This window comes from Alosa pseudoharengus, unplaced genomic scaffold (genome assembly GCF_046254945.1).
Source record: "Alosa pseudoharengus isolate Yale_2024_CS ecotype anadromous, Long Island Sound unplaced genomic scaffold, YU_APseudo_1.1 YU_APseudo_1.1_scf_4, whole genome shotgun sequence".
Taxonomy (NCBI): domain Eukaryota; kingdom Metazoa; phylum Chordata; class Actinopteri; order Clupeiformes; family Clupeidae; genus Alosa; species Alosa pseudoharengus.
In genome coordinates, this window is record NW_027468774.1 from 21,272,581 (window position 1) to 21,288,612 (window position 16,032).

At 43.1% G+C, this 16,032-nt stretch overlaps 1 protein-coding gene and 2 long non-coding RNA genes across 3 annotated transcripts; 2 read left to right on the plus strand and 1 right to left on the minus strand.

The window, feature by feature from the left end:
* Nucleotides 1-28: 28 nt before the first annotated feature.
* LOC143101961 (uncharacterized) lies at nt 29-4,153 on the plus strand. The gene is made up of 2 exons (XM_076265268.1): nt 29-1,077; nt 1,192-4,153. The coding sequence occupies exons 1-2, from the start codon at nt 414-416 to the stop codon at nt 1,950-1,952; spliced, it is 1,425 nt and encodes a 474-aa protein (XP_076121383.1). The 5' UTR covers nt 29-413; the 3' UTR covers nt 1,953-4,153.
* A 2,892-nt stretch (nt 4,154-7,045) lies between these two features.
* On the plus strand, nt 7,046-8,694 carry LOC143103047 (uncharacterized). Its single transcript, XR_012982705.1, has 2 exons — nt 7,046-7,597; nt 8,111-8,694. It is a non-coding gene; the product is annotated as an uncharacterized LOC143103047 (long non-coding RNA).
* Nucleotides 8,695-8,734: 40 nt separating this feature from the next.
* On the minus strand, nt 8,735-10,664 carry LOC143103048 (uncharacterized). The gene is made up of 2 exons (XR_012982706.1): nt 10,108-10,664; nt 8,735-9,697 (listed from the first exon to the last, which is right to left on the minus strand). It is a non-coding gene; the product is annotated as an uncharacterized LOC143103048 (long non-coding RNA).
* Nucleotides 10,665-16,032: the final 5,368 nt, after the last annotated feature.

The window sequence follows — 16,032 nt, forward strand, 5'->3', positions numbered from 1 at the left end:
ATATATATATATATATATATATATAATTTGCACAATACATTACACGTGTAGATAAGGTTTATATAATGTAATTCCAGATTATTCTGATAATAATGTAAGCAAGCATACCAATAGTATTTCTCTGTTGCTGTTTAGTTACAAGGACAGTAAGGGTTCGACATTAGGCCTATTTCTACTGAATATTTATATATCAAATCATGCTGTACACACCATGGCTTTCACATACAGGTCATAAGCACGTAAACAATAAAATTAAAACGTTTCAAAGTCTAATTTTCGTGAGATTGATATTCGTGACGTCAATAGTCTGCGACTCCATCTAAGCAAAAACAGTGACGCTTCCAAAAACAACAGACAAATTGCACCTGGGTCCCGAACCAACCTAACTGTTTTTGGTTCTTAATAACGTAAACATGACATCAAATATAGATGTCAGTGTCTCTTTTCTCAAATATGAACTGGCCTCAACGATCGAGCAAGCTGTTAGATCTGCAGTGGACACTGTTTTGAAAGAGACAGCAAGGGTTGTGGGTATCAAACTAGCTGCTGCTCGTACCGCTGCCGCTGAGTCCCACCGAGAGAACCAAACTTTAAGGGAACGATTGGAGATATCAGAGGGTGAGTTAAAAGCTGTGCGGTACTACATGACTGCGGCCGAAAAGAATATCAAACAGTGCCTGCTTCTTAATAACCAAAACCAGCCTCGATCGAGTGTAGTGCGGCCACAGTCAGAGGAAAATCTCTTTCTCTTCCCATCCAATACTGTTGAAAGTAACGTTAGCCAGGTGACTAGAGAGCATTCACGCAACGTTAGGTCTTTTAGGAATTCTCCAGGAAGGACCAGTTTCTCCAGAACACTTCCGAGCGTAGGCCTGTGCTTGCCCACTCCTCAGTCAGAATGGCCCAGGAGTGTACCCAATCGCCGCAGAATAAGATCATCAGCATCGCTGAACCAGTCCCTCATGAGCCACAACCAGGCCCCCCAGGCCCCGACAGAACCAAACCAGATGTTAACTGGAACCGAGGAAGGAGCAGATGGTCAGTTTTTTATCGCAGACGATGGAGTCACCAATAAGGGTAAGGCCTTAACAGTTTTGTCCCATCTAAAAGTATTCAGAATTTGGCCAGAATTGGATATATACCCCGCTAAAATGTGCAATATTGTCATGTTAATTGTAAAATTTCTCACAGAATACAAAGGCACCTTGATCTCCACAGAGGATGGCAACAGAATTCCTGATGAACAAGAGGCGCCAATGCAGTCAGAGGACACATCGGACCTGAGCAAATTTGAGTTTGAGGTGGGTGGTGCTGCGGGTAATGTGAATGAGTTGGGCCTCATTCAGGTACTGGAGGACCATGAGGAAGTCAAGGACGCAATGATCAAGATCGAAGATGACTCTGAGCCTCAGAATACGGCTGCTTCTGGCCCTGATCTGACTGCAGTGTCCGCAGCATCAGCTGCTCTTACGGTCAATGTGTCCACGTCTTCCTTGATGACTTCATCCCAGGTGTCAGGCCCTCCTCCGATGGGGCTAGGTGAGGGCAGCGTCCCGCTCCAGAGCTCTGTCCAGACGTCCCGGGACAGCTCAGAGAAGATCTACCGCTGCAACGTGTGCGGCCGTGGCTTCCGGCGCTTCTACTGCCTGAAGACGCACCAGCGCATCCACACGGGCGAGCGGCCATACCCATGCCGCTACTGCGAGAAGCGCTTCCGCCACCTGGACAGCCTGCACAAGCACCAGCGCATCCACACCGGCGAGAGGCCCTACCGCTGCGCCCAGTGCGGGTGCTGCTTCCGCGAGCTGGGCCAGCTGAAGAAGCACCGGCTGACCCACTCGCCCGCGCAGACGGCCAACGCCATGCCCTCCCACGCCTCGCTTGGGCTCCTGCCCAGCACAGCGTCCTTCTCTTGGCCCCACGTCGGTGGTCAGTCCCTGGACTCCATTTAAGCACACAGCATGTTTTTTTTTTGTTTTTTTTTGCACTTTTGTTGCATCTGACTTTTGGAAAATCTTATTCCATACATTTTTTATTTCCTTTCTTAACTTTTTGATCATGAGCTCTTGAGGTCCTCAGTCTCATATGAAGCCTTGATTTGGGCAATACTGGAGACCTGCTGTTTATGACCCTAAAATGTCACCCTGGCCTGTATGTTACAGATGTGCCTCAAATGTCAAGTGTGACATTGTTAGCTGGAGGCCTTGCAGTGACAGTGACAACTAATAATCTGATTGTATTGGGTTTAAAAGCATATTGGTCTCTAATTTAAAAGACAAAGTATAAGTATATATACTTTTTTGATCCCGTGAGGGAAATTTGGTCTCTGCATTTAACCCAATCGGTGAATTAGTGAAACACAAACAGCACACAGTGAACACACAGTGAGGTGAAGCACACACTAATCCCGGCGCAGTGAGCTGCCTGCTTCAACGGCGGCGCTCGGGAAGCAGTGAGGGGTTAGGTGCCTTGCTCAAGGGCACTTCAGCCGCGGCCCACTGGTCACCAAAGTTCAAAGAGATAACTAAAGCTAATTTTATAATGAGGCAAAATCTATTTACTAATCTAATACAATGAGCAAGGTTTTAAGATCCATTGGTGGATCAGCTCAACGCTCCCGCACACCACGTGATGGCTTTAGTTTGTGCAGGAGACACTTTGCTTGTTGAGTGACTGCTATTTGCCTGTCATTACAATAAGGGCCTATAAATGTAAGAAATAAGGTCAAGGTCTCATTTATTGTTGAAAACCTGGACCAGTGCTAGCATAACATGGAGAATTTTCCAGATTGGCATATTCTGATATTCGTATAAACAAGAAATTGGACAGGATACATAGATATTCTGTTCAGACTAATACTGCTTGTAGTTTGAATAGCCTACAGGGTCACACAGTTGCGTTAAAATCTTTTGGAAGACCATAATGACTTAAAGTGTAACTCCGGAGTAAAAACAACCTAGGGTATATTTACGGTAGTTAACACCTTCAATTTTTTGATTGAGAACAAAATTATGTTAATTGGTGGCATTTTGAGCAAGACCGTTTATTTGCATTATTGTAAACTTTGAAAGTGTACAGAGAGGTTATAACAAGACCTGTATCTGTAGGAAGAAAATTCCATGGCTTCCTGGTCTGGTATCCTCAAATCAGTGGGCATGTTCAGTCTTGCAGCACTGCGCAGATCTGGCTGAATCGTTCAATACAAACATGCCTTACGTTTAGCCAAATCTAGGCAGCGTTAATTCGATCAAACGCACCCGCTGATTTGATGATACCAGACCAGGAAGCCATGGAATTTTCTTCCTACAAATACAGGTCTTGTTATAAACTCTGTACACTTTCAAAGTTTACAATACTTCGGTTTGTCTGTAGGAACCCTCACCACACTACCACAGAAGTTTAATTATATTTTAAGCATTGTTTAGTGGTATAAAATAGCGGCGTGGCACCTTGCCCTGTTAGCATCAATGTAAGCCCATTCAGTGATAATGCAAATAAACAGTCTTGCTCAAAACGCCACCAATTAACGTAATTTTGATCTCAGTCAAAAGTTTGAAGTTGTTAACAACTGTACCAAACATCTGTACCAAACCCTAGGTTGTTTACTCTGGAGTTACACTTTAATGACCATAATTACATAATTGATGATTTTTTGAATATCTAAGGCATTGACATTTTTTCAGTTCATTACTATAGAAAGGCAGTGGAGAGATGTGCTTCATTTATTTATTCACTTCACTTCACATCAATTATTTCATTTGTCTTAACAGCTAACTTTTTGTCTAATTTTAGGTGTCCTTAACATTTCAATCACAATTAGTGTTAGAGCTGATAGACTCCAGGCTTGAGAGATTTTTAAATAATAATCCAGTTTGAAGTAGGCTAATAACTGATACCAGTTTTGTGTAGATTATGTAGCAATTGCAATATACTGTAAGGTGTGACAATTAAATGATGACGCTGATGCTGTAATTCAATTGAAATAAAAAAAACTTGTTTTACTCATAAACTCATAAATACAGTATCATTATTAAGTAGCCATTCCTTGTATTTGTAGCCAAAATGGCCTTAGAGCTGGTTGTAGATTTTGTAAAGATTAAAAATGTCACACACACTGTAACCTACTGTGATATCATATCAGGCACTGGTAATAAAGGAGGCTCAGCTGTCTGACCTACAGCAGGTCATAATTCATTCCTATGTTAATGGAATCTGTCTGATGGTCTTCCATTTCTATTTCTACATGTACTCTACAGTATGTCTAGGTGCCTCTGTGTACAGTGTATCACAGTGTGTTGAAAGTATCCAGGAGGTGGCGCCAAATGATTCATTGTGAGAATGAATCAAGAGCATGTTAAGGCCGACAGATGTTTTTTTTTAGCTGGATCAAATAACAGAAGTTAGTCAGTCCCCATACTGATGATTGCTTATTGTAATTTTACTTGGGGTCTATGACACCAATAAATACACCAAGGTGCAGTCAACATCAGACATAGGATCAGCTAGAGACCAGAATTCAAAGCAACACCACAGTTTGTCTAAATGGACCCTGGAAACACCATGTGTAAATGCCCACTTCAGCATATTTGGAGGTGAAACAGTCATGTCATGTACTTTGTAGGCTCCAGGGAGAACTGTGTTAAGCTTCTGTGAGCTGCATACGTTATTGATCCACTCAATGAAGGCTGTTTGTCACTAATATCTGACAGAACCACATAAAGACGTGTGTAGGACTTTGTGTTGTGGGGGATGGCGGGGCAGGCTCTTTAGGTCCAGTTAGTTGTTTAAAGTGAATAAATAAAACAAATGTTTACGAGACTGAAATATGTGGGCTGACTAAGTAGCCTATCATGAGTTTAGTTTATAGCTTTGAAATATCCTTTTAAATGTTAACCATATATATACAAATGACCTTAAAGCTGTAATCATGTAACCGGATAGGCTATCTATTCTGGAGAATGAATTGATACACTTGCTATTTTTACAGGCCATCATTTGTCAAATGTGGAAGGCTTGTAGTCTATTAGACAGAATAGCCTGGCTCTGGCAGTAGAGAGTAAGGTCACCCAGGCCAGTGAACCATGGGAAAGCTTAGCAGCAAATGTCTGGTGTCATAATTTATTTGGGCTAGACTATCTCCATGGTGCAGCTGGAGAGGTTGCTTCATGTCAAGTGATTTGTATTGTTGATGTACGTAATCGGCATGATGGTGGCCTATCTGGGTTCAATATCATTGTTTTTTTATTCTGGCTGTGTGTATGCCAATAACGTTGAATCTAATCTAGTCTAATGCCAATGTGTTGAGTTATTGTAGCTTTATGGTTGCCTTGCTTTATAGCATTAGTTGATGTAACAAAGCTCATTGTAATCTATCTGTCAGTTGTGTTGTCTCTGGTGACTATTTAACTGCAAATTTATTACCACCAGCCGTCACAAAAACACACACACACACACACACAACTAACTTATAAAAACACCCGACTTGAAAACTCTTGGATCTCTATTTTTTGAGTATCAGTTTGCACCAGTCAAAGCATATTGGTTGGGGTGCTGCAGGGTCGTGCATATGCATGTCATCTGTGTTTCACACTGGTTGCTTTACAGGACTAGAGGATTGTTGTATACAGAATTGTCTTTCATAATGTTCGCTGTGTGTGCAATACATTTCATCCACACAAAAAAATGATTTGTGCAACCATGTTCAGGCCTATTACAGGCACCTCAACAGAAAACACCCAAACAACGTTGGGCTACTTACTCAACTATTCCATGGTAACCAGTTATATCCAACCATTGTTCTATTTGAATGCCATAGTTACATTTTGTAAGGGATGTTTATGAAGTTATTTTTCAACAACACAATTTGTGCAAAGTAGACCTTGAAGGTTCTTTCTGATGCTGTACTCGAGTATAGTCTTGAGAGTGTTAGAGTGGTGATGCTGCTGCTGGTGGTGGTGGTGGTGTCATTGTTAGGTTTCCTGTCAGAGCTGTTTACTTCAACATATAAATAAACTCATCAACCTGCTGGCTTCCAGGGAGCGACGAGACCTGTAACTCGTGTTAAAGACCGCAAATGAGTGTACTTCCCCACTCAGCTCAGAGGAAGCAGCAGCATCCGTCTCACATGTGTGTACATGGCTAAAGATTGGTAAACATTTGCACAATGCGGTCGCCGCTGCCCAACACAGTCGATGCACCCTGCTTAGTCCTTTATGGAACCACAGAACCATATGCAATTAAACTGACACCTTTCAAAATCATAATTTTGTGACTGAGTGGGTAGTGCTAGACCTGCTTACAGTATAATGTTATGTGCTGGTGTTGGATAATAGTATATACTATAAAGTGGATACCTCTGTTAGAATTCAGCTTTATCTTCCTTCACATTTTAGTTTAGCTGAACTATTACTAAACTAAAAATACACATCATGACCATAACATCTGTCTCTCAACCAACCATCTCCCCAGATATAGTTCTATTTGCTATATATGAATCACCCTGCAGCACTTGTTGAAGACACACTTGTGAGCGTTCGTAGGAGACACCCATCCATTTTATGACTCACAACATGCACTTTGGTGATGAGATGAATCCTAGCTTACACGATTTACTTCAGGTCTCCCGCTGTCTGTCCTCATCTGCAGTTAACGCTGCAGTGTTTTGCCCAACAGGGCTGAGCTGAGCTGCTTGATCCACAGGCCTTGTGACCTTTGGCCCAGTGCCCCGAATGCTGGTGTCCGTTCGCTTTTGCTGAACGTGAGCGTGCGGAGGTGAAACTGGGCGATCACGGCTTAGCGAGAGAGAGAGAGTGTGTATGTGTGTTTCTGTGTTGCTAAAATCAGAGCTTTTTGTTGATTTCCCTGCTCTCAGTTCATCATTCTCTCATTTAGTTGTGTTTTCCATTCTCAATTTTTTTTTGTGTGTGTGTGTGTGTGGAGAGAGGGAGAGAAATAGAGAGAGAGAGAGGGCGAGGTATGGAGGCTCCTTATGTATGACTCATGCGCTGACGAATGCTAGCCTGACGTAGTCATACTCAATTCTAGTCAGAATTTGAGTCTGATACTGCTCCATAGAGCTGTGATTATGGGGCGTGTTTCAAACGAACCAGGAAAAAAAATGCCTCTGCACTCAATTGGATAGACCTACAACCAATCAGAGCAACGGAGTGTGTGACGTATGTTAAGCGACGCATAGTTGATGTCAACAGAACTCAACTGCACGCTAGAAGAAGAAAATGTGAGCGATTTTCGCAGGTGTTGTAAAAATAATGTAAGGATACACGGAGTTCTTCAACACACGAACCTCATTTTTGAGAGAAACAGTAAAGGTGAATGCATATACGATCAAGTTATCCGTTTAGGATTACAACTCCACAACACTGCAAACAAATCGCATCGCATTTGTCGGTCCTGTCAGAACTTTATAACACGGTTGGAACGCGACATGCCCGTGTTTAAAAAATGGACAGAAGACGAAGGAGACCAGCCTGAAGAACCGTGTTCATCTGAGGCATCAGAGACGCCCCGGACTCTGAAGACGTTCTGCCCCAATCCGTCAACTCCAACCGGTACAAAAACGCGAAGAAGCATTACAGAGGTAAGCTTGTTAATACATTTCTACTTCTTATGATATGACTATGAGAATAACCTCGATTGCCACGTTTCACATGAGTTAATAGTGAGTCGTGATTATTGTCCAATGTGATAAACACTGTGCATTCCCACACTCCTCATTTCCGTGAAATCTATCTATGATTAAATCATCTAGTCATATTTTGACATGCCTAGTATTCTGGAAGCCAGCCCGAATTTCAGTGTAGTGTGAGCAAATGTTACCAGGATAAACTTGTACCTGATGTGTAAGTTGGCCTCTGTCACTTTGTCAATATGTAGAAACTTCATTTTGTAATGGACTAGCATGTTATCCAACCCCCACTTCTGTGCTCTGCACCTCTGTGGGGGGTGGGCAGTGTTTCTCTGACCTGCTCAGCAATTGCATCTGGTGTCACCATATTTAACAGTCTGTATTTTCCAATGTATTGTCAATGCACGTTATACTTATTAGGCTATACTGTAATTCTTCACACTGATGTGTTCACTTATATTTCAGGTTGTCACCCATTTTCCATCCACTTGACCTCCACCTGGAACACCTAAACAATTTTCTCAAATCATTTATGAGAGGATTGGGACCAAACATGTCAGAAATGTCAGCAGCCAGAATCAGTAGGTCCATTGGCATCGTCAAAGAGCTAATGGACAAAACGGACACAGAGCTGGAGCTGACAAGGCCGGCTGGCATTCATCATGTGGCCCGAGAACAGGACGTTTTAACACTGGTAAACGTTTTCACAACTTTCCCAGCAAAAATCACCCAGGCAGGCAGTCTCATGCATTCCCGAATTTCAAGAGAAACTTATTGGCAAAGCTGAATTACCAGGAGAAAATAATGGACTGGCAAAATGTGCCTATTTAAATAATTAAGTAAATGTGAAATGTAAATGGTGATGGTAATTTGTAAATATTTTTTTCGTAAATGACAATGTAAATAATTGTTTTCATATAATAGTTTAGTAGTATCCACATTCTTGAAAACATTTTTGTGTTTTCTTATTGGTTGTATGTTCAAAGTTCAGCGTATATCTTCAAACATTACCTATTATGTGTAGATATTAAAAATCTTTATTGACATGTCTTATTGTTTGTCTTTAAATGCAGAAACATCACCAACCAGTAGAGAAGTATAAACCATTTTAATTTTATTCAAAAATATTAATGTAACAGAGGTAAAAAAAAAAAAGGCATTTGCACAACAACAGGACCCTGAAGCTACAAATTTGAGCCTGAATTTGAAGCTAGCCTGAGATCTTCAACATTGACAAGCCTGATTCCAAGTTACTTGGGGATGATTGTATCTTATCATCCTCATCCTCGTCATCAAAGTAACCAGTGTAATCCATGTCAACCTGAACACGGTCATCCTGAACAACACAGTCATCAAACAAATTAGTTTGACTCTGTTCGATGTCATCAAAAACCTCATGCATAATTCATAGTATCTCTTTTGCATGTTCCAGCTTGAATGTAGGGAGATTATGGATAATGAAGTCCAGGTCAAATATCTGTGTGCACTGTTCTAAAACTGATCAATGAGTTCATCTCCAAAACCAGTGCAGGCTGTGTCGACTGTGTAAAGTGGTATGTTTTTATGGTCCTGAAGTAAACTACTCCTGTAAGTTTGTAACAGTTCCCTGATCAAAAGTGTGCCCTTAGGTGTGACTATTCTGTGTTTGTGGTGTGATGAAACCTCCCCTTGAAAGTGTTCATATTTGGGGATTAGCTCCCCACAACCTTCAGGTTCACAAGAACAAACAGAATGGCAGTGAGTGCAGCACAGATGTCCTAGATCAACAGATGTGGTGTGTTCCTCAAAATGGCAGTACAAAGCTTTCCGCAGACAACTAGTGACTCCATTAAAGTACCGTCTTAACTGCTGGGTCAAGCTTTGTACTAACATCCCTCACAATCCAGTGTAGGCACTCCAGTGTATGGCCAGGTACTTTAATCAGACCCACTCTGATGTTTGTTCTGTTTGGGCTCAGGGCCAAATTTATTGGATTGTCCATCTGAAGCTGTTTCATAACCCTGGCTCTGGATTCCCGATCAGCAGAAGCGGTCAATGTCAGCACAGGTGTACCTGGAATATATAGCAGTACAAAAAGCAACCAATAAGTAACAGTAAAAATAAGAAATTATGAGTAGTATCATTTAGTACTTTTTAATGACTGTACTGACATCTAAAAAGAATACATCACTTATAAGGGGTACAGTGACTAGCCTACCAATATGGATATGGTGCTTGAGTACATAAAGCAACACCCAAATGCCCTTCTGCCCTTTTGCAGCCTGACCACTGATAGAAATAAAACAGTAACCTACATTAGAATGTTTTAACAGCTAGTTCGCTACAATCACACTAACGTTATGATTGTACCAAGTCTGAGTTAGCGAACGTACAACGATACCTAGGCTACTATGTTTACAACATGGGATTCGTATCACGACATTGGGAGTTATTTACTAAGTCAGACAGTTAGACTCTCTTACCATTTGTAAGTTAGATGAACTTCGTCCACGACGATACCCATTGCGTTGGCTTAAAAACATCGGAGCCTAGCATGTCCCTCCACTTGTTGTTCAGCAGCCAGGATTCCGGGCTTCAAAAAAGGATCTGGCAACGACCGCTGGCTATATCCACCTCGTCGTGCACGCCGAGTTGCATCGCCGTGATGCCCATTTCAGTTGCTTCGGCAAAAAACATCTTTCTTATCAACAAATGCCTTGATCCCGTTACTCTGTTCCTCTTTTAAAATTAATTCGCTGTCGATATCTTCTAGAACAGACCTGATAGCAGAATCTACACATCTCAATTCTCCAGCGGCAGCCATCGTTGTTGTAAACGAATTCAACCCAAGCGCTCTTTGGTGACGTGGTGGATTACGTTACTGTTGAGCATCTGTCCATCATCGTATAAAGCCCGCCCTGACAATTTGATTGGCCCGCCAGTATTTGGGCGAGCATACTCGCGCCACTATTGATCAATGCCAGACCGAACTTCCCGACCTCAAACGTTGTGGGCGGGACTAAGTTCGGAATGGCACCCAGGCTAGACGAATGCCACTCCCCGCCCCAATGCTGCTCACATGTTTGGCTCCGGCACATGGCTCGCAGACAACACACAATCTGACTTCACGTGGTAGCCTTTCCCTCGCCCCCCCCTCCCTCCCTCCTCCCCCTCTTCCTCCTTCTCGTCCTCCTGCTCTCCTCCTCTCTGCCTGCCTCTGCTTGAACAATAGCACCTTTTTTTCTTGCTTTCTGCCGTGGAGGTCATAACCCAGTTTCCCTTGACAAACACCCAAGGGTTTGCTCATACTTCTGAGCCTTTCCATCATCTGCTTCTTTGCCAGGGTTCTGGTTTTCTCTCTGCACTGTAACACAGAAACCTGTTGCATTTGTTTTCCTAGAAAGAAATCCATCAAATCCATCATATGCTTTAGCCATTCATCAACAGAGAGACTGCACTGACTAACTGTTGAAATTAGTATATGGAGTATAGTACAATAGATTAGTGCAGAGGGACATCGCTATACTTTAAGTTGAAAGAGGAGATCAGCTATATGTAACACAGATGGTATGAAGGTGTTTTGCTGGCATTTGTGCAATGATTACTATGCACCTGTAGATTAACGGGAACATGTCAACCTATATGCAAATTTGAATCAACGCAGATGATAAATCTGCTTGTTTTGACTTGACTTGATTTGACTGGACTTTATTTGACTGAAATATGCAAGTAATAGATGGCTAGATGGATAGTCATTTGATCTTGTGTGGAAGGGGTGTGAGTTACTGTTTTTGTAATCCAGAATATTTGTTGTTAGGTAATTGATGTGCTTTCTGATGCAAACCAGAGGACACTGGCTGCTCTGGCTCTCTCAGTATTACTCCACATGGTAGAAACAGAAAAGCCTTTATAGTGTGTGAACCACAATGGCTGTGCGAACCTGACAGGACAGGTTGCCTGACCCATTCTCTTCCCCAAATCCCAGATTAACCTAGCTTTCTCTCACTTCAAATCCTGCGTGATGAGCAACCTCTGTCTCACACACACACACACACACGCACACACTCTATGTCTGTGACTATGTCTATGTCTATGACACTGTTTTTGACAAAAAACCTTTTACATTTGTACATTTAAAAAAAAAAGATATTCAGGAAAATGATTCATGTCAGCAATCACCTCCGTCATACAGAGCCTTTCGGTTTCATTTTCACAACTGAAGCTGCATTTTATCTGATTAAACCAACTATGACCTTGAGGCCCAAGCACAAATGTAAACAAACACTCACTAATCAAAACACATGCGCAGAGAATATATGACCCGCATCAAACAACCGCAAACAGCAACACACATTTCCGCAATCTGTCCTCCGCTCCTGCCCTCGGCCGCACCCAGCCCTGTGCCCTTGCCAGTGTGTTTTTCCCGGTGAGAGAGCTTTACGTAACCGCCTGGCCAGCCTGGCCCCAGACAAGGTGTTATGGTAACACGTTGCCCTACTGCCACATGTGAGCTCACAGTCACATGGGGCCAGACAACCCCCCCCCCCCCACCACCACCACCACCACCACCAAACACCACCCTCAACTCCCCCACCCCATCCACTCAGGTGTTTAGATTACAGGAGGAAGTTCAGGCCATTGGGGGAGAGAGAAAGGGAGGGAGGGAAGGAAAGAGGGAGGGAGGGAGGGAGGGAGGCCCAATATCCTTATTCCACTCCCCTGTAAGGAGAGCTTTGGCATACCAGCCTTCTTCGCTGAAGGTACCCCCAGCCCCCTGGGTCGAGGCCTGAGGGGTGCTGGTGTCAGGTTGCTGTGTACAAAAGCCACATTTATCTCCAGGCTGTCACACTGTCAGTGATGGATGATGAAGACTACAGAGTGCTTTACAGCACAGTGTGGTTGTGCATAAATATGTGAAAGTTAATGGACAGAACTTTGGCAAGTCTTAACACACATTTATTATGAAACTATGTTATATCCAAAGTCCTATTAAATCTTTTCATTTAGGTTCTTTGGTACATTTGGAACTAATACCTATCCATGTGCAAAATAAAAGTGTTAAACTCATATCGATTTATGGGGATCCCCAACATTCTGTGTTTATCGATCTGGCTCATTTTGTTATTATTTCTCTAACCCTTCATCCTCTGTGTCCGTGTGTCTGTCTGACACCCACGTTGCCTCATCTCTTGAGCCGAGCCAGTGGGCCGACAGCTACCCACTGACATGCACATCCACACGGCTGCGGGAGGAAACTGGGCTTTTGTTGTCATCTTACCCCCCCCCCCCACCTCCCTCACACCCACCCCCTACGCACTCAGGTTGACTCACCCTAAACAGGAAGCGCTCGCAGCTCACATCCCTCTCTCTCCCAGAGTCATGTAAAGCGAGCCAAGTGTGTGTGTGTACAGACTGCTGGAGTATCCTGTTGTGGGAATACACTGACCTGTTGTACTCCATACCATTTTCCCTTATGACATTTATAGTGTACAGTGAAATTTGATGCCAGTGTGCTTGTGGGGTGTGATAATATGCATGTACTGTATGGTATCAGATATGATACATGAACAGACACAAATGCACAAAGGATTGTGTTGACGTGGATGAAACGGCACATCTAGTTGATCTACTGGTGTTACATAGGGCTCTTTGTTTATTTGCCATTTGGCCTTACTCCATAACATATTGATCTGTGACTCATAAACAAAGCCTCGTACAGAATAAGATTTCAGGACATCTCATACATCAGTTCAACCAGCAGTGATATTTTGCTGAATTGTGCCCTTTTTATTATATTTTGTTATCTGTAATACCTAGTTTTTGAAATAAAGACAAACAACGACAATAGAAACTGTCATTTTAACAAAAATCCCTTACAGTCAAGAGAGCATTTTTTGTCTGTTTGAAGGAGACTTTTCAGTGAGGTACTATATCATATACTGCTATAACCTTCCCTTAGTTATCTTAACCTCTGCTTTAACCGCATACATGCCATTTTACTTTCATCTTTACTTTTAACCTCTCAACAAGGAAATTTGTTACGCTTCAAAGATCTCAGTCATAATGTTTAAGGAGGTGTTTACTAGTTTACTATTCAAAGCATCAATTACCGGTAGTCTACAAAATGGGATGGGTGTGTTTGACACATGCACGTGGCCACAGACAATAGCCTGTGTGCGTCTGTTTGTGTGTGTGCAAACATTCGATGGTTGTTGGCTCACTCATAGTAAATCACACAAAAAAAGCAAGTATAAATAGAACTTTTTTTGTTTGTCTTTTCCCGAAACCTGTGTGTGTTTTTCTACTGAATCCCAGGTCAGGTCAGGTAAAACCAATACAAAACAATAACACGACAGGTGAATGATTGACTAAACAAAGTGACAAACCGCAGTGGAACCTGAGTAGGTCACCAACCACAATGGCCGCCAGTGTCGCAGTTACATCAACAAGGTCAAGGGGAGAAGTACGGACGACACGTCCATTATGACCTCAGCTCAGATCTGCCCTTTGCTAACACTGCCCATTTGCTGGCTGTGCAAACACCACTGGAGTTTTCCCAGGAAAAAAGAACTGCATTAAAGAGTTGGAATCGGTCCTTCATATCAGGGGGGTATTCCAAATACATGGTTTAGTGACAAACCTGGGTCAGTTAACTCAGAGTAAGTGGTAAACCTCCTACAACAAGAGCCCTATGGCATTGTTTTGTTAGGAGAATGAAGCCATACAGCTCTTCTATTACAGCCCTCTTCTATTACAGCCCTTACTCTGAGTTATTATTTTGTTAGCATGATCAAATGAGAAAAAGTTTCCAGAGTCCACAAAAGGCAGTCTCCCCTCTAGTTAAAGCTGCAGTTGGCAAGATTTTTTTGATCATATTCACTGAAACCGACACTATGGTCCGACAGAACAACATAAATCAGCCGGTTTTAGAAAAAAACTGCACTTCTACCTCCACCTCCACCTGTTATTTGTTTTGCAAAATTCCACAGCTCCTGGTTCTTCTGGTCCAGTCAGAGCAGGGCTGTGTGAGATCTATATAAGTATATATCTATATAAGTATATATACTCTTTTGATCCTGTGAGGGAAATTTGGTCTCTGCATTTATCCCAATCCATGAATTAGTGAAACACACTCAGCACACAGTGAGGTGAAGCACACACAAATCCCAGCGCAGTGAGCTGCCTGCAACAACAGCAGCGCTCGGGGAGCAGTGAGGGGTTAAGTGCCTTGCTCAAGGGCACTTCAGCTGTGCCTACTGGTCGGGGTTCGAACCGGCAACCCTCCGGTTACAGGTCCGAAGCGCTAACCAGTAGGCCATGGCTGCTCCACAGGTAACCCTGTATGAGGGTTCGGTGGTGTATTTGCTGCCGCTGACATGCGTGTAATCTCATGACTTGGCTGGCTTTCCTCTCCTGTCCTGTACACATCCTGGGTATCACAGTCTGGTGCAGTCTGGTGCGCACTGACGAGCACAAACTTGATGAGAGGGTGCTCGGTGGTAGTTGGGGAGGGGCATGAGAGTTGAAAACATTCAAAAATTTCAAAACATTCAAAAGTCCCCTCAATCTGTCAGACTTGCCAACTGCAGCTTTAATCATTTCAGTCGCACTGTTGACGAGGACATGTGAGTCTGTTAGAACATGGTCGCATCTCTTGTCTATGTATAGCCAGAATTAATTCAATCTTGTGTAAATAGACTTGATCATTGTGTCACGTCATTCCTACTCTCTAACCATCTCTGAGTAAAATGCAGAGAAAAAGCAATGCCTTCAGAAACATGTGTAGCTCATGTGTAGCATGAGTCAATGACTTATAGACCATTTGCTGCCTGTGCATTCAGTAGTGGCTGTCTAGTCGTGCTGTCGGTGTCCTTTGCACAAAATTGAGGTGCAGCTATACAACAACAAACTGTGACCTAGCTTGAGAGCTGGTCTTGTGGTCTTGTCTTGTGAATGAGTGCTCCATTCATGCTTCCTCTGCCTTTCTTCTCCCTCCCTCCATTTCCTCCTCTCTCATGCTCCTAATCAAAAGCCACAGGCTATTTGTTGTGAGTCTTACTGAAGTCAGTGGAGTGGATGTAGGCCAGAAAGAGAGGGGGGGGGGCAATGAGGGAGAGAGTGAAACATTCTGAGAGAACCTGGAGGCTGTACTGTACGTTTTGAGAGCTTAGGTGAGAGCTCAGGATTCCGACACAGACACACACACACACACACACACACACACACACACACACACACACACACACACACACACACATCCATGTGTGTAGCCTCCTCTGTGACACTTGGGTCCCTCTCACACCTCATCCGCCACCTGAGGGAACGGGCCCAGGGCATCAACCCCAACGGCCCAATGTGACCCACTTTACCTGCTTTGACCTAGGGGTGTTGCTTTGCACCTGGGATAT